The following is a 23,267-nucleotide window of genomic DNA, read 5'->3' as shown; positions in this document are numbered from 1 at the left end:
GTGATATATGAAAGAATACTTTTGCTTCATTCTCCCCCTCCCCCCCCCCCCCCCACCAGAAACATTGTCTTTAGTGATTCAACTAACTGCATTGCAATTTAAACTAATTAAAAGGCTGAATTGAATACAATCTTCCCACAAGTCTTAGTTTTTTTTCCCAGGCTTTCTCAAAATGACCTTGACTGCCAGAAGGTTTAAAGTTAACCATATATGTAGAGGATCCATCATTACCCAAATAAAACAAAATTAGTTATGTCAGCAGTGATCAACTTCCCTTTTGTAGATCATTTGTGTGTCTATCTAACCCTCTGGCCATATCAGGGGCTTCTGATTGAAACAGAAAGAAGCTCTGGTGGGTTGTGTGGACTTATTTTATGCCTCTAGACAAAGAGCAGATCTTTTCCATTCACTGTTTGCAATAACTTTGTATGCACTGCATTATCAGCTGGTCTATAGCAATGATCAGATAAATAATTATCAGTTGTTTGAAGGCTTGATATACCATGTGGTTCCAGCTCTTGTGGATTGTGAGCCTAAAATCCTGCCTCTTGTATGCTTCAGTCCATAAGTAATAATTTGGGGCTACTCCTCAAACTAGTAACTATGCCTCAATCTACATATTAGAAGATTGACCTTGGTTCTGGAATGTCATTTTAGGTAGATCAGTTCCTTACTATAGTGCACTTTTCATAATCTGCAATCTGACCTTGTGGATATTCCAGTAGTTAATCATATTGGCTTATCTGGCACTGTTTCATATTCTCCTGTCTAATTTGTCTGACATTCAACTGGCCTCTTTTCCTATTCATCAAGGTCCAGCTCTCCCATCCAGCTATATCCCTGTTTTTCACAAGATTTTCTATCTTACTGGGGTTCAGTTTCCTGTACTCTTTAAACATGCCAGAAATGTTATGTAATATCTAAAGAAATTGAATTAAAATTTGGTTATTAATATCTGAACCACATCCAATATTCTGGAAAATCTGTGAGTCAGGCACCACCAGAGTCCTGAATATGGAACATTGTACATTACGGCACAGTACAGGCCCTTCAGCCCACAATGTTGTACTGACTCACAATGTTGTACTGACCCATATATACCTACCCAAAAAAAAACCTGAACCCAAGTAAGATAGAAAATCATGTGAAAAAGATGGTAGAAAAAGGGAATCATGGTGAACAAAACAGGTGAGGTAGCTACTTAAGTGGAAGGAAGCATACATTAGCTTAGGAGGCAAAAAACAGGAAGAGCTCATGAGAATCCTATGGTAGCCAGAAGGAACTTAAGAAAGCATTTAGGAACCTTTTCTTTGCCATATCCTTCTAATCTTCATCCACATGTCTGCCTAAGAGTCTTTTAAATGCCTCAATTATTCCAGGTTCAATCACTCCTGGCAATACATTCCTGGCACCCACAACTCTCTGTACAAAATAAGCTTGCCTTATCCTGAGGCCTGCATAAGTAGTCCTTAAACATCCTCCACTTCTGTGCTTTCTCGTGTGAACATCTGTTCCCAATTTATTCTTCCTAGTTGCCTCATCCCATTGTAATTAGCCCTTCCCAATTAGACAGTTTGCTATTTTGACTGTTTTATCCTTGTCCATAGCTATGCTAAATCTCAGAGTTGTCACTGTCACCAAAATGTTCCCCCACTGAGAGGTCTGTCACCTTATCAGCTTCATTACCCAGTTCAAGATTCAGTATGGCCTCTACTCTTGTCGGCTGGTCCACACACTGTATCAGGATTCCTTCTTGGGCTCACCTGACAAATTTGGTCCCCCTCCAGTTCAGGTGCAGCCTGTCCTTTTTGTACAGGTCATACCTTCCCCAGAAGAGATCTCAATAATCCACAAATCTGAACCAACTCTTCAGCCACTCATTCATCTGCTACAACTTCCTATTCTTAGCTTCACAGGCAGCATTCTTGAGATTATCACCCTTGAGGTCCTGCTTCTTGGCTTCAGTATGCTGAATTATTTCATGTTTACTGTAGTTCTGAAGATTAGCTCTGCTCCAACATGGAATTTCAAAGTGAAGTGCAATATTACAGCAAGAATGAATAAAAATAGCTTTGGAGTACTGTCTTGTTTGGTACAAGTTTTCTGAGTTTGCCTTTTTTAAGAGTCCTGGAGGAGACACACTATTCTGAGCTCTCACATTTGGAGAATACCAGATGAATGAAGAAAATGATTCCATGAAGTCTGAAAAGCTGCTTCAGAAGAGATGCAACATCCCAATGACCAGTGGGAATCCCTGTTCCATGATGACTGAAAGTGAGAACAGCACATCTGAAGTGTTGTTGTAAATATCAAACCCATACATTTGGAGCACGTCGAAGCTCTGTATACCTGGCAGAAGCAGTGCACCATCTCATAGACAACCTACTTGCTTGCCCTCTCTGAGGAGGGGTATACAGTTCTCAAATCAGCTCCAGAGTACACAATACTCAAGTGAAAACAAGACATCCTTGGCCCCAGGTGTCAGTATAAAATGAAAATGATTTACACTGGATACATTTCATCAGTATTCCTTTAGACCAGTGGTTCTCAACTGGTTTTCTTTCCACTCATATGCCTCTTCTATTCCCTACACCATAGGTGCTCTGTGATTAGTAAGGAATTGCTTAAGGTTGTATTTGAGTGGGAAGAGAAGGCTGAGAATCACTGCTCTGGACACAATTGTTACTGGAATATTATTTGCTTGAAAAGAATTGTCATTGGCCCATTTCCTTTGGAGTTATGAAACTGTGCACATGAGTCAACGAGGTACGATTAAAACAGTGGTTTTTCTTTCTACCCACATCCCACCTTAAGCAATCCCTTACTAATCACAGAGCACAGCACCTAGAGCATAGGGAATATTTAAAGTGGTACGAGTGTGGAAAGTAAAAGGTTGGGAACCACTGATCTAGACCCTTTCAGGACCTGCAAACTGAATCATGCAAACTGGTAATCAGGTTTTGTAATTTTGGTTAAATAGAATATGTCCACTTAGGCCGTGTTGATTTTTTTTAAAGCTGCTTCAACTTGATATGGTTTTAATGTGATTGAGATATAATTTAGCCTTCTTTTTCTGCACGTCATTACATAATTCTAATTTGTTTTTAATCAAAAGAAAGAAAACAATCTTTTTGATATCTATGATTCAAAAGTTGTGTGCTGCCTTTTGAATTTGGTGTTGAATTTGGCCATTAGATACATGCTTATACTTTTTGAATTTTTCTTGACGTTCATAATCTATTTAAAATGTGGAAAAATATTTTAGCACTTGTCCAGTTGAGAAAGCAGAAAATAATTTGCCAGTTACCGAATAAAGGTTTTTGGTCTGAAATTTGCTGAACAGATGCCAGGTTTGGTTCCAATGATCATCATTCAATGAAATGTTGTAAAAATTGGTAAAATGACCTCTTAAAAGTCGATAGCCATTTTCTCATAGATAGCAGTGTTTAAAATGTAACCTGCAAGGTTCATTCCTCTGTGTCTGTAGAGATTGCTCTTCCCAAATTTGATGCCAGAGAAGGCCTTGGCCACTATTTTGAACACTGAAATTGGCAGCATAAATACCACAGCATAAATGCCTGCTGTGGGTATTAGGAAATATCTGAGGACGAGAGCATGTGATTTAAGTTAATGCAGCCATACCAGAGATTTAAATTCTGACGTGTAGGTCATCTAAGCTTTTTTGTGCCATGCATAGTTTTCGATGTCTGGAATGAGACAGCTTGACAAGTATGTAGAGCACTGATAATGTGGGAAGGTATCTGCATAAAGCAATGTGGAAAAAACAATGGTTGTCGGTTAGATACAATTGTTCCATTGGTAAGACAGGAATGGGAATCTTGCATGTGAATGTCTTCATTGCATGTACATTGTCACCAAAATAGGCTATTAAAAGATGCATTCCACCCAGAAATGTCCAGTTTTTAGTGGGTCAGGACATCCACTGATGAGGGTCAATGTTGTTAAAATGTCCAAATTGGTTTATATTTGACCTGCACATTTTATTTTTACAAAATCAATGTTCAATTTAAGGTGGTTTTTCTTTGAATGAAAGAATCTGTTTGCATCGTAATATCTTTAACAATAGTGATTATTAGAACAAACTCAAGCTAACTAGAAATTTGATCATATTTTACTTGGTTCTCTCGCAATTGTCCATCCATAATCTTGTTTGGTAACAAGGTAAAATAATAATGCCAGTTTATCCTTCATTAAATTACAATTATGCTTTATTTTAGTGCACCAAATATGAAATAACTCACAGTTCTGTAGTCAATGAATTGTCTTGTGTATTCTTGATAATTATGGAATTGATAACTTAAAGGTTCAGAGAACCCACGTATTTAGCACTTGTAACTGATCAGAATGCGAGCATAATCTTAAAATAGTAGGCTGGATTTTGCAGTCATAATGACAGTATAAGTTTTTGCCAACTATTGCTCAGCACTTTAGCATTCTTCCATTTACACTGGAAGGCATGGCCATTTCTTGAATGGCCCTGAAGTTTTGGCCAATTAGTACAGCTGTAAACACTTTTAGCCTTTGTTAAACCTATTAATGGTATGATGGTATATTACAGTATAACAAGGTCCAGTCTTTGAATCTATTTATGTATTTTACAACTCTGCACTGATATTTCAAACTAAAAGGGATTTAAAATTATTTTTTATTTTTAAGTTTAACATATCCCAATATCTCTTTAATGTCTAATAAAGTACCTGTTTTTTTTTTTTTGCTTTGACTTATGCTATCCCTTATTGCAATTAGATGTTCAACAAGGAATTTTCTTGAACTGAAGAAACTAAGAGTTTATTTGCTCCAGTGTATGTTGCAATTTATTGGAAAGTTTTTGGGCGAATATAAAGCTTACTTAAATGCTAAGAAATCTACTAAGCTATAACTGGTACAAAGGAACTTTTGTTGTATCCTCCATCTTTCTCTACATTGCTTTTTTTTAACCCCAGCACATTATAAAATGCTGTTTGTGATTGGACTGTTGATTTTCTGTATGATTGCTATAAATGTAATAAGACAACAGACTCGCCAAGGCAAATAGCGCCTTTGGAAGACTACACAAAAGAGTCTGGAAAAACAACCAACTGAAAAACCTCACAAAGATAAGCGTATACAGAGCCGTTGTCATACCCACACTCCTGTTCGGCTCCGAATCATGGGTCCTCTACCGGCACCACCTACGGCTCCTAGAACGCTTCCACCAGCGTTGTCTCCGCTCCATCCTCAACATCCATTGGAGCGCTCACACCCCTAACGTCGAGGTACTCGAGATGGCAGAGGTCGACAGCATCGAGTCCACGCTGCTGAAGATCCAGCTGCGCTGGATGGGTCACGTCTCCAGAATGGAGGACCATCGCCTTCCCAAGATCGTATTATATGGCGAGCTCTCCACTGGCCACCGTGACAGAGGTGCACCAAAGAAAAGGTACAAGGACTGCCTAAAGAAATCTCTTGGTGCCTGCCACATTGACCACCGCCAGTGGGCTGATAACGCCTCAAACCGTGCATCTTGGCGCCTCACAGTTTGGCGGGCAGCAGCCTCCTTTGAAGAAGACCGCAGAGCCCACCTCACTGACAAAAGGCAAAGGAGGAAAAACCCAACACCCAACCCCAACCAACCAATTTTCCCTTGCAACCGCTGCAATCGTGTCTGCCTGTCCCGCATCGGACTGGTCAGCCACAAACGAGCCTGCAGCTGACGTGGACTTTTTTACCCCCTCCATAAATCTTCGTCCGCGAAGCCAAGCCAAAGAAAAAAAAGAAGGAAGAATGATTTATGATTGCTGGTCTATTTTCAACTAACAATGATTTATGAATTTTAAAGTTTTTTGTGTGGACTTGATGTCTCTTGATACACTAAGATGCTTAGCTCAAGTTAAACTGCAGGAGAACAAATGATGCTTCATTACAAGTATAGTTTGACTTGGGAAGAACTGATCAACGTACATGAAAGATTCTCATTTTAGTGTTGTAGATTTTTATGCATCATTTTAAGACTGTCTGATTAATCATTGCTGATTCTTAGTTTTTCTACCTGCTTAATAACTGGATCTTATTTATCTATAGTTTGTAGCCAATGAACATGACTAATGATGCAATGAGTTGGCATTTTATTGAAAACCTGTATGGGTGTAAAGCAGTTTGGGGTGATACATTCATCATGTGGAACTTTTCTGTAGATTCAGAGCACATATGAGGGAGTGGTCATTGCCGGAAAATAGTACAGCTTATTTTTTTTTAGTCTTGCTCAAGGATTGGATCTCGATCTTCTGATGTGGCTAAATGTGAATTTGTGCCCACTCCAGTAAAGTTTTACTTGTACCTTGTCCACTTTTTGGGGTGTGAAGTTTATTGCAGCTCAATTTGATGAGCAATATGTTTTTTCAGTTCCTGACTTAAAAATTTTTCAGTCAATTTTTTTTTGGTCTGCACTCGGTAGGTTTCCCTATACTATTGTAATGTTCAAAAGTAATTAAATTACTTTGTAGAATAGATTGGCAATCCAAATGTCCATTGTCTTGTTTTAACCATACAGATTTTATTTACATGAAAGACTACACAAATACAGCTCAGTATATGCTCTGATTAGTATGAAATAACTAGAAGCCAATAATGTTTTGTGTTTGTATAGTTCATTTGAAATTGTTTTCCTGGAGCCTGAATATCAGTTTTCAAGATGTTCACTATATCTCAAACTAATTTAAACTTTAATTATCCATAGCCATTGCTTCTGCCAACCTTTCCCAAGCCCTTGCCCTCATGGTAGATATTTTGATGCTTTCTCTATTATATACGGTGGCTCTGAAACAACAGTCGCCTTTTCTTTCCATTCAAATTGCTGTAAAGTCAAAGCTCTTGGATTTCTTTTCTAATACTCGATATTTTTCTGCTCAGACCCACTTCACTGTTTGTGGTTTCTGAAGGTAATCCAGCAAATGAGCATGGATGTACAAAAGAGCGAGGGTCTACTAAAACAACTGGCAAGATTACACATGTGGCATAACAATGTGCAATTTAACCTCTAGCTCCAAATGGTGTGTCAGGGCACTTTGGAAAATGATAGGGCTCCTGTTCATGAAAATAGACCGGGATTTTTTTTTTTTGTTTCTTGACGATGAAACTGCATTTTACATGCAGCTATGATGAACCAAACCACCTTCCCACATCGGAATTTTCATTTTGAATATAGAAATACACACGATCAGAACTTAGTGATAGTCAATAGAGAGTGAAAATTGCAAAGAAGCAGAAGAGCTGATGTTTTATGCTTTTTTTGATGTTTTATGTTTCATAGATATTTTTGTGATTGTTATAGACAATTTTATTTTCGGACCATGGTCAGGACCGGTGCTGTGACATGCTGAAGTAGTGCTGGGAAAGTTGACAGCTGTGTGGGAAATGCTGAAACAACACTGGGGAAAACTGACGTTGTCTAGGAAGCGCTAGGCCAGCGCTAGGAAGCTGATGGCTGTCAGAAGCGTGACTCCATGCGTTGGAAGCCAGTGGGCTCGTGGAGAGCGTTCGTGCTGTGGTCAACCTCTCTCCGCACTCAGGAGAACTGAAGGCATTCACTGGGGCAGTTGAAGAGCCCAGGGCACTGAGTTTTGAACTGGCTGGTTAGGAGTTGGTCGGAGGACAGTCAGTCAGACAGTCGGTCTGTGTATGCGTGCTCACCTGGCAGCTTCAGCAAACAAGAGGCTGAGTTGCTTTGTTCATAGATGCACTGCCGTCTGTAACTGTCTGTCAGTGTGTTGACACAGTAGTTTCAGTGGGAGAAAGGAGACTGAGCCACTTTGTCTATAGGTACCAGCACTGTTGTCCTGATAGCAGTTTGCGCCACTGATACCCAGAGTGTGCATGTGTTGACCTGGACTTCTGCAGTCCCCTTCCAAGAGGAGGACTTCATGTGACAATCGCTTGACAACCTAGGACAGGGTGTTTAGAGGGGACATATGTGGCAGAAGGTCTCTTCTTAATCCTAAGGTGAACTTCAGAGGTGAGACTCTGATGTAGTGACAAGGAAATCACTGGGTGAAAATTCCCATTTGAAGAAATCAAAGGTGTTTGTTGCCTCAATTGAAACTCAGGAAGGTCGTAAGTCAACAGTGATCATGGCTATCTGTCTCCATGCCCAACTAAAAGACCAGCATGAGCTTTTCCTTTTTGATTGACGGACACAGTACAACAAACTAGATTTTCAGAAGCTGCCCAGGCACTAAATGTAGTTGTCAAACTTTGGGAATGTGAGGAAATATCTAAAATAGTTTGAGTCTTAATACAGTACTCCTTTCTTGAACTTGCAATTGATATTGGACTGTGTATCTGAACTGAGCCTCAGCCACTTATAAACAAACGTTTCTCCATCTTGGCAAAAGTAGTAGAAATTCTCTTCCCGTTGAGCCACAAGAAAAAGCACTAATAATAAGATGGCTACCAACCAGCACTGCAATTTTTAAAAAATTGCTGAAATAATATGCTGCATCTTTACTTGATAGCAAATGGAACTAATTGCTGTTTTGCTGCAGTTTTCAGGAGATTCTTTGGCAATAGAGAGCAATAGTCTCTGAGTCGTGCAAAGTTAGATGGGCTAAAATGATGAACAAACAAGGAGAACTGAAGGGAATACACAAAAGTGCTGGAGAAACTCAGCAGATCCCCCAGCCTCCATAGGAGGCAAAGGTAATCAAACCACAGTTTCGGGCCTGAACCCTTTGTCAAGGTCTGAGCAAAAAGCAGACGAGCACCAAAATAAAAAGGTGGCAGGAGGAGGGAAGAAAGGGCAGGGAGAGGAGCTCAGGCCAACAAGCAAGAGGCCATAAGTGGACATGAATTGGAGGGCTCGCGTACAATTGCCAGTTCTACACTCACCTGGTATCTCAAATTCTATTAATCTGAAGGGATTCAATGTGACAGGCAGCATCCATAGAGGGACAGTCAGTGTTTTGGGTTCGGGTATTGAACTGAAATGTTAATTCGCCATTTCTCACATCCATCCAACTTCTCATTGTTTGCTGAAGATTCCAGTATCTGCAGTTTGTGTGTTTCTCTGGACGACAGTGATATTGGCTTCCCACCATTACCAACAATGCTGTGGTTGCAAGCTGGAGGTGATGGCTTTCGTTTATTATTTTGTCCAGAATTGTCAAATTTCACAAGAGCAGTTGCATTTTGGACTGATTGGTTGGAATGTTCACTGTTCAGATGAAAAGCAGTGGAACCAACCAGATGGCTTCTCACCACCCTGTCTTTTCTGCTGTTTCCGAAGCTGCAGATGGGCTGAAGGAAAAATTGATGGCCTGGTTATGACTCAGATTATACACACTACTGGTGATGTACTATGGAACAACTTGGCACTTTCAGGACATTCACAAAATTGTCAACAGCATAAATGCAAGCTTAGCATTTGAAACCAAATATTGGGTTTTGTTCTTGGTCTCCTGCATATCTGGTTGTAAACTTTATGTTGGTGAAGATTAATATGGCTAACCACTCTCTGAATATTCATATCATCTCAATCTGCTGTTTTTTGAGAAGGTCTCAGGTGTGTTGAGCATTTAATGATTTTCTTTAATTCTAAAAATGTTTAATAGTTCTATTGTAACATACTGCAGATATAATAAGGCAGCATAAAACATCAGCTCTTCTGCTTCTTTGCAATTTTCACTATCTATTGACTATCACTAAGTTCTGATCGTGTATATTTCTATATTCAAAATGAGAATTCTGATGTGGGACGGTGGTCTGGTTCATCATAGCTGCATGTAAAATGGATTTTAAGTTGAAGGATGTTTTGGAGAGTGGAGGTCCAATGAACTGTTGCACAAATGTCAGGGTTCAGGAAGTATGGTTCCAGAAGATTGGTGAGTGTTGTGGGTATTGTACCAGTTGGCAAGTGTGACTCAAAGTAATTTAAAGAATTTTGAAGATTGCCTGTTTTGAATGTGCAAGCTAAATGAAGACTCAGATGATAGCTAATCCAGATTTAACACAGGATATATTTTAAATGTGATTGTTAAACTGTTTTTTCAGATAGGCTTACGTGGGAAAGTGACATTTTTCTGATTTTTTTTTAAAAGCTGTTTTCAAATTACTTTTTCATGATGTTTAAATAGATAAGTCAGAGATGTAGGAAAGGCCAAGTATTATTGGGAAGATGAAAAAATACTTTGGAGAAAAGTCATTGTAATCTTGCTTTCCATTAATAAGATTAAAATGACTAATTGCTCCTTGTGTTCTAAGCTTCCTGTGGTTTCTGTTCATTACACAGTAAAATTATGGATTGGTTATTTGTAACTTTTTTCATTACTTTTGAAAATTTACAAACAAGGAATTTTGGTGAGAGCAGAATGTGCTTGCCCCTTAATAAAAGCTGAGATTTTCTGTTCTTGTTTCTTTTTTAAATCAGTTCAGGTACACAATCCTTTATCCAGGCATCCAGAAAGCTCCAAAAACCAGCAAGTCGGGCGGGCAAGAGACCGGCAGCACAACTGGAAGGTGGGGGTCGATATGGCAGCACAATTCGGGTGGACTTAAATCTGGCTTTCCAAAATCTGGAAAAATCCGAAATTCAGAGCACATTGTCCCCCAAGGGTTCCGGATAAAGGATTGTGTACCTGTATTCTAAAAAGTACATGTATTTACTGCAAAATGTGTATTTTGTTTGAACAAAAATGGCCATTCTTTGGGATCCCACCCATATAGCTAAACATTCAAAAAATAAATTGATTTGTGTAATTTCATTCTTGTCATGGGTGTGCTATCTGTATCATTTGTCATCGCAAAGATCATTCCAGTATACAAGTAATCTATCAGATCTTGGGGGTCTGATTAAGTCTTCGAGGACTGAAACTCCAGGCCCTCAGTTTTTTCCTGATGTTCCAGCATGTGCCAAATATTAAATGGTGGAAATAATTAACAAATCAAGCAGTATTTTTGGCAGGAGAAGCTGTGTTAACATTTCATATAAGACACCCCTTGGATACTTTCACTTTACCTATTTTGCCATGCACTTTTCTGCTATCCACTGCACTCTGTGATATGCCTGGTTCTTAGTCAGCCCTGTTCCAAATTTTAAAAAGTTTGGCACATTCAGTGCCTTCTTGAAAGAAAGCTATATTGTTGGAAGTCTTTTTACTTGGATGAGATATTACCGCCCCATTGCATGAAAATAAAATATCTTGTGCTACTCTTCAGAGAGGAGTACCACAAGTCCCAATTAACATTTTTTTCTTTGAGCAATGTAATTAATACTGGTTTTTAATTTGCCTTTTGACTATTTTATGACTTTGCTCTTCCCAAATCACCTGTCGAATATTATGACAGTGAATTTGTTGTACCACATGATAGGCTTTGTACTTCCAGTGAAGGCTGTTGCACTTGCCAAAACTGATGCAAGTCTTTCACAGACTGGAATTTTAAATCTTGAATACATGTCTATATTGCATGCCTTTTAGGGGGTTATTCATTAAATAATGTTAAATTCATTGAAACGATTCTAACATGGAAAAGGCTGCAGCACCTTTTTCCTTTATGAAGAATGTTCATTGCTACCTTAAATTCTGAAAAATATAAATAACCTTTAGAAAAATATGAAAATTAAAAATGAAAATTAAATATGAAAATTAAATTTTAGCCGTAGATATTTTAGTTTTGCGGAGAACTCTTCGCTTACAATTACTGATTCTTTGGTGGCATCTGGGGGATGAGTTATGTCACGCCCTTGACCCATTTTACTAAATATAACCCACCTTGTTCAAGGTAATCGATCGCAGTCCCATAAATGCATATCAATATGTTTGTGTATTGTGAAACTTCCTCAATTGTACAAAGAACGCTTTTATCTCAAAATTCTGTGTGGCTTAGTGATCAACCTGAAGTCTGAAGCGAATCCTTCATTTGAAATTTGTCAGTTCCATTGACCACAAATAGATTGTAAATTATAACTGTTATAGGAGCCTCTGGAATTCCAATTCAAAACCAGAGAACTGCTTCTAGGTTTCTGAAATAGATACTTGGACATTTTCATATTGGAACTTAAATTCTTCCAGTCCGTTTATCAATGATCAACCAGCAGGAAAAACTTCCAAATAAGTAACATTCCTGTTCACCACAGGGACAGTGTTGAAATCCAATTTGATACCAAACAATAAGACTGTCAGATAATCAGACTTGGTCAAAATATTTAACTTTATTTCTACAATGTCTTGGATAAAACTGCCAATAGTAAGAATTTCATGTTTTTGTTTTTCTAGTGCAGTGTAACCTGTTAAAAAGCACCTTTGATAAGCATAATGTGACAGAGGGGCAAATGAAAACCGAATGGATCATGGCAGTAATAAAGTAACGAAGATGGGTCAAAAGAAGGCAAAGTGATGCAGAAGATTTCAATGGCTGGAAGAAGTTTGAGACAGGTTGTAGAAAGCAGATAAGGTCACATTCAGGCTTCAGACTAAGGATGAGGATTTTAGAATTGAGGTATAGTTAGTAAGTGCTGATACAATAGGCCAAACAGGCATGAGTACGATATTTTTCAAGTACATTCCATAGGCTGAAGTTCCATCATTGAATAAAAGTACAGATACACAATCCTTATTCCGGAACCCTTGGGGAGGGGGGAGGGGGGAACAGTGTGTTCCAAATTTTGTATTTTTCCGGATTTCGGAAAGCCCACCCAAATTGTGCTGCCATATCCACCTCCACCCCATTCCGGTCCCTCGGCCGCCACCCCCAACTGCCGGTCCCCACTTGCTGGATTTTGGAGCTTTCCGGATTTTAGATGTCCGGATAAAGGATCGTGTACCTGTATTATGTTCTTGTGTTCAATATTTATATGAAAGTTAATACGTTTCCTTTAGAACAATTAGTTTCAGAGGGCCAAAACAGCCATTCATACAAAAAAAATTTGACCAGCCTTTTTTCTTACTAATCTGTGCTTTGAGGTGTTTTATGTTTACTGTTAAGCTTTAATGCTCGAAGAATTGCTTGGAGTGTCAATAAAAGCCTTGGCCAATGAACTAAGGGTTCATCCTAGAAAACAAAAGAAGGTCGCTGGTCTGTCTAGTGTGAATTTCTCAAAGGGACAACATGTCCTTGGCAAATTTTTTTTTACTGTTTTTGGGGTCATGATGGCCTTGATTATGGAAGCATCTATTTTAGTTTGAGGTTAAAAATGGGATTATTGGTTAGTGTTTACTTAAGAGGTGCTAGAGTAGACAATGAGAGAGAGAGAGAGAGAGAGAGAGAGACACACTAGAGTTGAAAATGTAGTTCATTGAGCACTCAACTGTTTAAAATGATTGAACCCAGCTACCAATTTTGCTGGAAATCTCAAATCACTCTCCTGCAATTCAAAAATTTATTTATTCTGACTTGGAATATACCAAATGAGTCCATATTCATGGCTTTCTCAAGTAGGGAATTGAAAAACATTCACAACTTAAGGAAGTAATTTCTTTTTGTCTGGTTTATGTTCAACTAACTAGGTGCTCCAACTTGTTCCTTTGTTGGAGGGAAAATGTTCTCACACCACTTGTTCTGTTATTTCCCCTCACAATCTTGAATGTTTCAATAATATCATCTTGCACTCTTCTAAATCTATGATCATATAGGCCTTGACTTTCTCTCCTAACTCAGTTTGTAAAATTACCTTCCTCTCATGGTTTCTGCAGTTGTCAAAATTGTATTTGATTTTGAACTAAATTTTTCAAGTACGATTGATCTCTACTTTCACTTGTATCTGGAAGGACATTATTGTATGACAACTGCAGTCATTTTTTCTCCCAAGACTACATTAGACTGCTTTGATCACTGAGTTGACTATTGCTTCAGTTCGCAAACATGATGGTGATAGTGTAGTCTAGTTTTGTGTGTTGGATAATACTACATTCACTTTTCTCATTGTGCATGAGCAGAATTGTGGCATGGATTCTTGAACTTAATCAAGTTGTTGACAGTTTGAGTTCTTTGGTCTAGCTGATTCCCTCTCCTAATCATAACTGAGCATTTATTGAGTAGAAGTGGGGAGGCCCACACCACCTACAGATGTCATTAATCAGCTGTTGATTGAATTTCCTGCTATGGTTTCTCAGGGGTTTGTTTGGTGTTGCCTTCTGTTTCAATTTATTAAAATCTACAAGATCTGCCACAGAAGATGCTTTGAAGGGATCAGTGTTCAACCACAAACAAGGTCCTGGTTGGAGCTTAAAATACTTGACATTACAGTATTTTATGAAGGATATCAATGTTTTTATTTAAATAAAATTAACTTATTGTGCCATTAGAGAGTGGAAAACTTGAATTAGTGAATGAGTTTGAGAGGATTACAGAATTTGTAATGGCATAACTTGCCATTGATTACATCACCTGCTGAAGCAGCATCAGTGGGAGAAAAAGAGCTAAAATTCTTTATCGGGATTGAGGAATGTTTGCGTTTGTAACACCAAAATTTAAAATGTTGCGAGGTTAGAGTTGTGTTGAGGGGAAAGATGCAGGCTACACTAATACCAGCTGCAAATTAGTAGAGATTTGCTTGACCTGACAATGTCTGCTGATGGGACAACACATTCTTGATGGAGGCATGGTGACTTGGCCACATTTGTCACCTGTTAACATGTCACCTGTCATCTCAACCTGCAACAGGTGGTTAAGTTTGTTGGTAATGTGCAATTTGGCCATCAAGATTAAATAGCTGACGTTCAATATATATATGAATTCTCTTGCTGTCCTCTCACCTATCATGTGTAGTCCAATTTGTGCCCATGAAGGGGGCCCCCCCTCCCTCAAACAGTGAGGCGATAAATCTCGCTTGGGAAGCCAATATTTTTTTTAATCTGGCAGTTTTAGATTCCCTAACTTATATTCCCATGTTAATTTTTCCCAGAGATTCTAGCTACCTTCCCATCCACAAAAAGTTTCTGACATATTTGAGTATTTTGAAGAAGCATTGGGGCAATAGAACAGGCAGCATTTGGAAAAGATATTGCAGTCTTGGCATCACCTTCATTTTGATACAATTTACCCTGCCCAGTAATGTTATGGGCAGAGTATTCCATCTAGCCAGGTCCTACTCTATCTTCCGGAGCAAAGGGAGATCATTTAACATGTATATAAATGGAACACCAAATTAACTTCCAAAAAGATAAATAACCCCATATTAAAACATCTATACCAAATATGACAAAAAAATACATCAATGCATTGGATTGAAGGTGGGGGTGTCTCCTAATACGCCCTTGACCCAGAACAGTTTAATACCCATGACACTGGATAACGAGATCCTGGACACCTGGTGCCAGAAAGGGATCCGGTGTATTAAGGACTGTTATGATCAAGGGCAACTAATCTCATTTGAGCAATTGAGAATTAAATTTGGGTTATCTAGTAGAACATTCTTCTGCTTCCTACAGTTGAGATCTTAAGAGACAAATTAGGACAAACAATGACTCTGCTGGAGTTTAGTATCATGGAGATTCTAATTCAACAGGAAGGAATGTATTTAACTTTATTTCTACAATGTATTTCATACTTGGAGTGAGGGCCCGAAACCAGCTCCCCATTCGAGGGAGAGATGGGAGTCAGACTTGGGTACAACGATTAATGATAATTAGTGGGAAGACTTGTGTCTAAACAGCATGGTAGGGACTGTCAATGCTAGATACATGCTGGTGCATCAGTTGTTCCTCACACCGCAAAAAGTTTGGATATGTTTCAGATGTGGTGTAGAGGTTGGAACCTTTAACCACTCCATTTGGCTATGTACGAAGGTGGGATCCTTCTGGGTAAACCTGGGAGATATCATTTATATATAAAAAAAAATTACAAAAGTGGAGTTTCCACAAGACCCATAATTGTTCCTCTGGGAGATATTAGTGAAGTACAGTTTAGATTATCCAAACACCAAATTCAATTTGTGAAGATCGCTTTGTCGGTCACCTGGAAGTGTATAACGGTTGCATGGAAGTCTGACTCTCAACTGAGTATCACACAATGGGGTACAGAAATGCAAAGTTGCATTCCCTTGGAGAAGATTACTTATAACTTGAGAAAGAAGTACAACACATTCATTGAAGTGTGGCAGCCATACCTGAGGCACATGGGTGCGCAGATATGATCTATACACCCCTTCTTAAGAAATTAGTTAAGATACAAACCGTCTGGACAGACAAAGAAGAGACAATTAAGGTTGTAGTACAGATGATGGGTTTTAATTTTTAGTTTTTAAGTTTTTTCTTTGCCTTTTATGGTTTATTTACTATTCGGGGAAGGGGAAAAATACTGGATTCTGTATATTGTATGATAAGAAAATGTGTTTTGTACAGCTGCCTAACATTTTATCTGGAATCGTCAGGACTGCACACCTGCTGTTGTTTGGAATCTTCTGGATTTCAGAATCGTTTTGATTTCTGTCCCTTAAGCCCACCCGAGTTGCAATGCTGTCTCCACCCCACTGAGTCGCATTGCCATCTCTCCCCCCCACCTCACATGCCTGCGTCGCGCTGCCATCTCTGCCCCCCCACCTCGCCTGCATTGCGCAGTCATCTTTCTCCCCATCCCCAGCACCCCACAGTACCAGCACTAGGGGAATGGCCTTCTCTTGGTTCCCCTGCACTGGCGCTGGGACAGCGGTTTTAACGGCGTTGAGTATTATGGGGAGCGATGACAGCCATTGAGCCACCACCATGCTAACTAAAAGTGCTGCAATGCTGGGCGGGCATCAGTATAGTCAATTTGGAAGTAGCAGAATGCATCGGGATACATGAGAGCTAAGATTGGGTTGCATTGGGTCATGTTGGATGCCAAACTCCATCTTTGATGAGCAGATGTCATCTACTTAAAAAATAAAAGTGCTGATTTTTGGAGGTTGCTGGTTTTTGGATAAAAGGTTAGGCATCTATATATATTTGTTTGAGTCTTTTAAGATAAAATATTCCAAAAAAAATAATGAATAGCTGACTACATATGCACATTATGAAGTGAGTTGTAAAAGAATGAATGTTGACTAAACCTATTATCTGAACTAGATTTTTGGCAGATAATTGCATTCAATGAGTACGAAAATCCCACTTTTTTTTGCGACCACCTGTAAACACTGGAAATGAGTATACCCCGCTAACTCTATCTTACGGTAGACACAAGTTAAAGAATTTCATGTCTTTCTTTGGCTTGGCTTCGCGGACGAAGATTTATGGAGGAGTAATGTCCACGTCAGCTGCAGGCTCGTTGGTGGCTGACAAGTCCGATGCGGGGCAGGCAGACACGGTTGCAGCGGTTGCAAGGGAAAATTGGTTGGTTGGGGTTGGGTGTTGGGTTTTTCCTCCTTTGTCTTTTGTCAGTGAGGTGGGCTCTGTGGTCTTCTTCAAAGGAGGTTGCTGCCTGCCGAACTGTGAGGCGCCAAGATGCACGGTTTGAGGCGATATCAGCCCACTGGCGGTGTCAATGTGGCAGGCACCAAGAGATTTCTTTAGGCAGTCCTTGTACCTCTTCTTTGGTGCACCTCTGTCTCGGTGGTCAGTGGAGAGCTTGCCATAGAACACTATCTTGGGAAGGCGATGGTCTTCCATTCTGAGACGTGACCTACCCAGCGCAGTTTGATCTTCAGCAGCGTGGATTCGATGCTGTCGGCCTCTACCTCTCGAGTACTTTGATGTTGGAGATGAAATTGCTCCAATGAATGTTGAGGATGGAGCGGAGACAACGCTGGTGGAAGCATTCTAGGAGCCGTAGGTGATGCCGGTAGAGGACCCATGATTCGGAGCCGAACAGGAGTGTGGGTATGACAACGGCTCTGTATACGCTAATCTTTGTGAGGTTTTTCAGTTGGTTGTTTTTCCAGACTCTTTTGTGTAGTCTTCCAAAGGCGCTATTTATTTGCCTTGGCGAGTCTGTTGTCTATCTCGTTGTCGATCCTTGCATCTGATGAAATGGTGCAGCCGAGATAGGTAAACTGGTTGACCGTTTTGAGTTTTGTGTGCCCGATGGAGATGTGGGGGGGGTGGTAGTCATTGTGGGGAGCTGGCTGATGGAGGACCTCCGTTTTCTTCAAGCTGACTTCCAGGCCAAACATTTTGGCAGTTTCTGCAAAACAGGACGTCAAGCGCTGAAGAGCTGACTCTGAATGGGCAACTAAAGCGGCATCGTCTGCAAAGAGTAGTTCACGGACAAGTTGCTCTTGTGTCTTGGTGTGTTATGTACAATAATGGAACATTTACCTTTAAATATGATTGTTGACCTTTTTAACAGGTTACACTGCACTAGAAAAACAAAAACATGAAATTCTTACTATTGGCAGTTTTATCCAAGACATTGTACTAACAGTTTTAATTTTTATGAACCAAAGTTTAATTATTTCTCTGTGCATCTGTTTTATTTTCCAAAGTTTAATTTCCAAAATATATGTAAAATAGTGTCAAAATTTTGCATCTCTATGCAAAGTGGATCTTTGGGTGATGATTACACAACTTTACCATAATTATGGGATATAACAATGTAAGTTGTAATACAATTCTCGTCATATGAATATCCTCAATTTTGTTTTCTTTTGAAAGTGGATGTTGGTGGCAAAGCCAGTATTTTCCCATTTGTAATTAACCTTCAGAAGATGGTTGTGTGTCATCATATTAAATCATATATTCTTTGTACAAGGTGATAGAGGTATTGGTTTAGGGAAATGCACTGGGAATAATAGTGGTGCAATATGTAAATCACACAGACTGCAACTACATTGATGGATAGAATGAATGTTTGAATATTGCTTTTTGAAGGTTTACCTTTCCATCATGCACCTTACTTGTGCCTTGGTGATGGAAAAGCTTTGGAATGTTGGGGTTCAAAGCACGTTGGAAGATAGCCAGCCTCTCTCTTGCTTTTGTGGCCACAGTATCCACTTGGCTAGTTGAGCTGATAACCTCTAACTTAGTGTGGGACTCTAATGACAAGACCACTGAATATCAAGGGTAAATGTTGACAATGAGAAGGTTCTGTAGATTGTGTGTGTGCGTGCGCGTGTGTGTTTATTTAATAAATAAATATATAATGCAGTGGAAGTATTGTTGTTAGTCTGGAGCCATCTTGCATGAAAATTAGTCTCTCAGCCCACCATGCCTACCCTGGCCATGTTGCGATGAATACAAGCAGACCAGCAATATTGAGACGTACCCTTTGAGATCTCCATTGATTAATTATATCAGGACTTGCCTGTAATTTGGAGCATCTGCCCATAAGAGTTTGATGTAATCTTCTGATCCCCTTTCATTTCTCTTAAAATCGCTCGAATATATACTTATGGGCATAATTTCATCCCATCCGTCATCTTGGCCATACCAGGAATCAGTCTAGGGAGTCCTCATCACACTTGATGATACTTTCGACAATATTCTCCATCACTTTGAGAGTGGTTGAATGGTAATTGTCTTGATTGGACAACTAATTCTTTGTGTGCAGGATGTAAGCATATGACTGCTGCTTCTGGAATATAGCTGGTCATTACTGCAATCCATTGATTTTGTGGTTCCTGACATGCTAAATAATGATAACGACATGATGGATCATGTACTTGGCGTTCTGGCTGCAGATGTCTGGAAGCAGTTAAGCCTAGCCCTTTAAAATGATGCGGTGTTCTGCACATCAATAATCACAAATACTAACTGATTTATGTCGCAAAAGTGCGAAAATAGTTTTTGTATCATCCAATTTTTTTTTCTTTCCTTCACTTTTGTGTGTCTCATTATCTGCTGTTAGATAGAGGTTTGACTGGTGATTTTAATCTAATCAGAATGGTAATACATTTTTAATCATTGTTGCTTATTTAGTTAATTTAGCTCAGATTAAAATCTTTATACGCTTGACACTGAATAGATTAAAACTTTTTAGCGCATCGTAAATTGTGCATTTCTGGTGCAGAAACAAGTAAAGAAGGGTCTTAAAATATTGTGTTCCTCTTGTTGTATCTTGCTTACCTGTGACGCTTTATGCCTTTCAATTACAAACAACTTTATTATACACATGTATCGCTAGTTGTGGTATTACTCAGTCGGTATCTTGTCCAATAGTAATTATTGGGCTTCCAAGTAAAATTGGGGGTAAATATATATAGAAGCAAAATATGACTATTTCCATTTTGATTATTCTGTCTAATTTTTTTTATTTTGTTGTCCTTGCAAGTGTCTGCCACAATGTTATTGTCCTTAATTGGCATCAGATATTTATCCAAACATCATTGCCATGGGATTTCCAGCTGACAGACTTGAAGGCGTCTACAGAAATAACATTGATGATGTAGTAAAGTAAGTACTTAAAAGTCTAAAATCACTTGTCAATTTTATTTTTGGATTTTAAAAAAAATCTCAAAATTTAAGATGGAGAGTTGTGTTAATTTAAAACTCTGATTGCATTTTGGTATATGTGTGAATATAGAAGTTAAAGTAAAACTTTAGTTTTTAATGGACTTGTATGCTGTTTGACCTGCCAAGTTTCTACAGCATTGTGTCCACCCCCCCCCCCCCCAACCTTGTTTTATCTGTAATTAGCATTTCATTTCCATTTGGAGAGAAAAGTGAGAAATTATGTGATTAAATGAGTTGGTTAATGCTTTTAACCACTAACTTTCATATCTAAATTTTAAATACTGCAGTAAATTTTTTACACGTGTTAGAAGAATTTTAAATTGCATCATTTTTAAAAAAAAGCGCTGGAGATCTTGAATTCTGTTTTAATGCAACGCTGAAGGGTAATTGAAAAGTTTGGGATTAATATCAGCACACTGACCACTTCTGAAATTTGCTTTAGATTTATTGACCATGAATTGTTGTGCTCTACAGCTTCAGCCAAAATGCTGCTTTCATGCAGTTAGCATTTATAATTTGTGAATCCACAACTCCACGAAACAAAAACTGGAGTGTGAAAATTTTATAACCTGTAATGTTGAATTGAACTGAATTTTTGTTTGTTTATTGTTATTTTTAAGATATAAAATCACTGATTACTGTTGCATCTTAATTTTAAATAGCATCACTTATTTTTTCTGAATGGAATAGAGTATCAATTCCACACGAGATTATTTTGTTCTATCCTTTGCTTAAATCAAAGTACTTTTGCCATTTATATTTCTAGATAAGTTTCTTCAGTAGTTTTACTTAAACACTTTTAAAATTTGATAACTATTTCTCTTGGTTATGCTTTTGTTTTCCAAAGCCTTAAATTCTATCAAAGTGTACTTTAATGTCGTTGACATTAACTTGAAGTTAAGGCTTATGTAAAAATTTTCTAACTATTTTGTTGATGGGAAGTGATTTGACTTCCACATTCACATTGGACAATTCGATCACTGTCATTGATGGAATGGGTTGTTTCAGCTGAATTCTGGAGCACTGGCACATATGACCGGAAGATATTGTTTTGTGGTTGTGGCATGAAAACATTGGCATGTACTAAATTATAAACATTTTGTTTCCCCGTATTCAAAGTTCTGAATGCTGAAAAGATCCAAAAACCAAACTTTCAACCATTGTTAATGAGGCAGATGACGTTGGAGGAAACATTTGAAAAAGTGATTGAGGACAATCTCTAGTGTTTGATGCTGCATTTATCTTGTAAGCGGAGATCAAGTTGTGTTTTGGGATGTATTAGACATTACCTCATGTTCAAAAATCCTGCTATTTAACCACTGATACAAGTATTCTGCTGGTGCTACTGAGCTGTTTATAACCGTTGTTCCAATAACCGGAAAAATACATAACCGAGAAACATCCAGTCCCAAGCTTTCTAAAAGAAATATTAAATGTCATAGTCATGGAAGGTGTTGCTTTTTGTCTCTAAAGCAACTCAAAGCTCTTGTTCAATGCAAGAGAAAAACTTGTCTCAAACTGATGCACCTCATTATCCCTTCATCAAATGAAGATTGCGTTAATCTATCTGGAACAAATAATAAGTCAATTATCAGGCACTGATGTAAATTGTCTGCATTTCTGAATTTCTCCACAGAAGATAGCCTACCAACTTTGGTTTACTTTTTTCCTGAAACTTTTAAAATCAATCTTTTAATTAACTTTTATTTTTGGACTTGTTTTAACTATATCTTGCAGCATTAAATTTTGCATATTTTCTAACTTCCTTCATTATTATAAATGTAATCTAAAATTTAAATCTATGACCACTAGAAATGATCAATCATTATGTACATTTATTATAGCATTTTATGATCTTGAAAGCTTCATAATGTAACATTTTCAGGTCCAAAGAATAAATATACAATGCAATTACTTTTAACAATGAAGCAAAACATTTTTTGTATGGCGTTTCCTGCTTAAAGATTGCTCCAAGTAATGGGCATTCTTTGAAGAAATGCTTTCTTTCATTTAAATACATTTAATTTTATCAATATATATTTGTAAATTGCAATTTTATTGGGAAGTTGATCTCACTCAGTCTCACTCAGTCTCACTCAGTCTCACTCAGTCTCACTCAGTCTCACTCAGTCTCACTCAGTCTCACTCAGTCTCACTCAGTCTCACTCAGTCTCACTCAGTCTCACTCAGTCTCACTCAGTCTCACTCAGTTTCGCGCACCCCCTCTCGCGCACCCCCTCTCGCGCACCCCCTCTCGCGCACCCCCTCTCGCGCACCCCCTCTCGCGCACCCCCTCTCGCGCACCCCCTCTCGCGCACCCCCTCTCGCGCACCCCCTCTCGCGCACCCCCTCTCGCGCACCCCCTCTCGCGCACCCCCTCTCGCGCACCCCCTCTCGCGCACCCCCTCTCGCGCACCCCCTCTCGCGCACCCCCTCTCGCGCACCCCCTCTCGCGCACCCCCTCTCGCGCACCCCCTCTCGCGCACCCCCTCTCGCGCACCCCCTCTCGCGCACCCCCTCTCGCGCACCCCCTCTCGCGCACCCCCTCTCGCGCACCCCCTCTCGCGCACCCCCTCTCGCGCACCCCCTCTCGCGCACCCCCTCTCGCGCACCCCCTCTCGCGCACCCCCTCTCGCGCACCCCCTCTCGCGCACCCCCTCTCGCGCACCCCCTCTCGCGCACCCCCTCTCGCGCACCCCCTCTCGCGCACCCCCTCTCGCGCACCCCCTCTCGCGCACCCCCTCTCGCGCACCCCCTCTCGCGCACCCCCGTACCCCAATTCTTCTCTTGGGGGTGGGGAGGGAAGAGAAACGGATGACACTTTAATTATACTCCGTTAAAGACCTAATTTTATTTTATTTTATCTTGCCTCCATTCCTTCTTGGATGCCCATGACCAGTTTACAACTCTTCT

At 39.5% G+C, this 23,267-nt stretch overlaps 1 protein-coding gene across 7 annotated transcripts in view; it reads left to right on the top strand.

The window, feature by feature from the left end:
- ptenb (phosphatase and tensin homolog B) overlaps positions 1–23,267 on the top strand; it is a 133,970-nt gene that overhangs the window by 25,521 nt on the left and 85,182 nt on the right. For 2 of the 7 annotated variants that reach the window (XR_011345540.1, XM_069900640.1), the window contains exon 2: positions 20,210–20,294. The exons of 1 other annotated variant lie outside the window; for it this stretch is intronic. Coding sequence is in view for 5 of the 6 variants with exons in the window: in XM_069900640.1 (XP_069756741.1) it covers positions 20,210–20,294 (85 nt within the window). In the remaining variant the exon portion in view is untranslated. Of the gene's footprint in view, positions 1–12,266; positions 12,426–12,471; positions 12,490–20,172; positions 20,295–23,267 lie in introns of those variants that run through there. 4 more of the 7 variants (XM_069900641.1, XM_069900643.1, XM_069900642.1 and 1 more) reach the window with 3 other exon arrangements.

The sequence above is a fragment of the Narcine bancroftii genome, chromosome 10 (genome assembly GCF_036971445.1).
Source record: "Narcine bancroftii isolate sNarBan1 chromosome 10, sNarBan1.hap1, whole genome shotgun sequence".
Taxonomy (NCBI): domain Eukaryota; kingdom Metazoa; phylum Chordata; class Chondrichthyes; order Torpediniformes; family Narcinidae; genus Narcine; species Narcine bancroftii.
The sequence above is the reverse complement of the archived record's forward strand: the minus strand, read 5'-3'. Positions and strand labels throughout refer to the sequence as shown.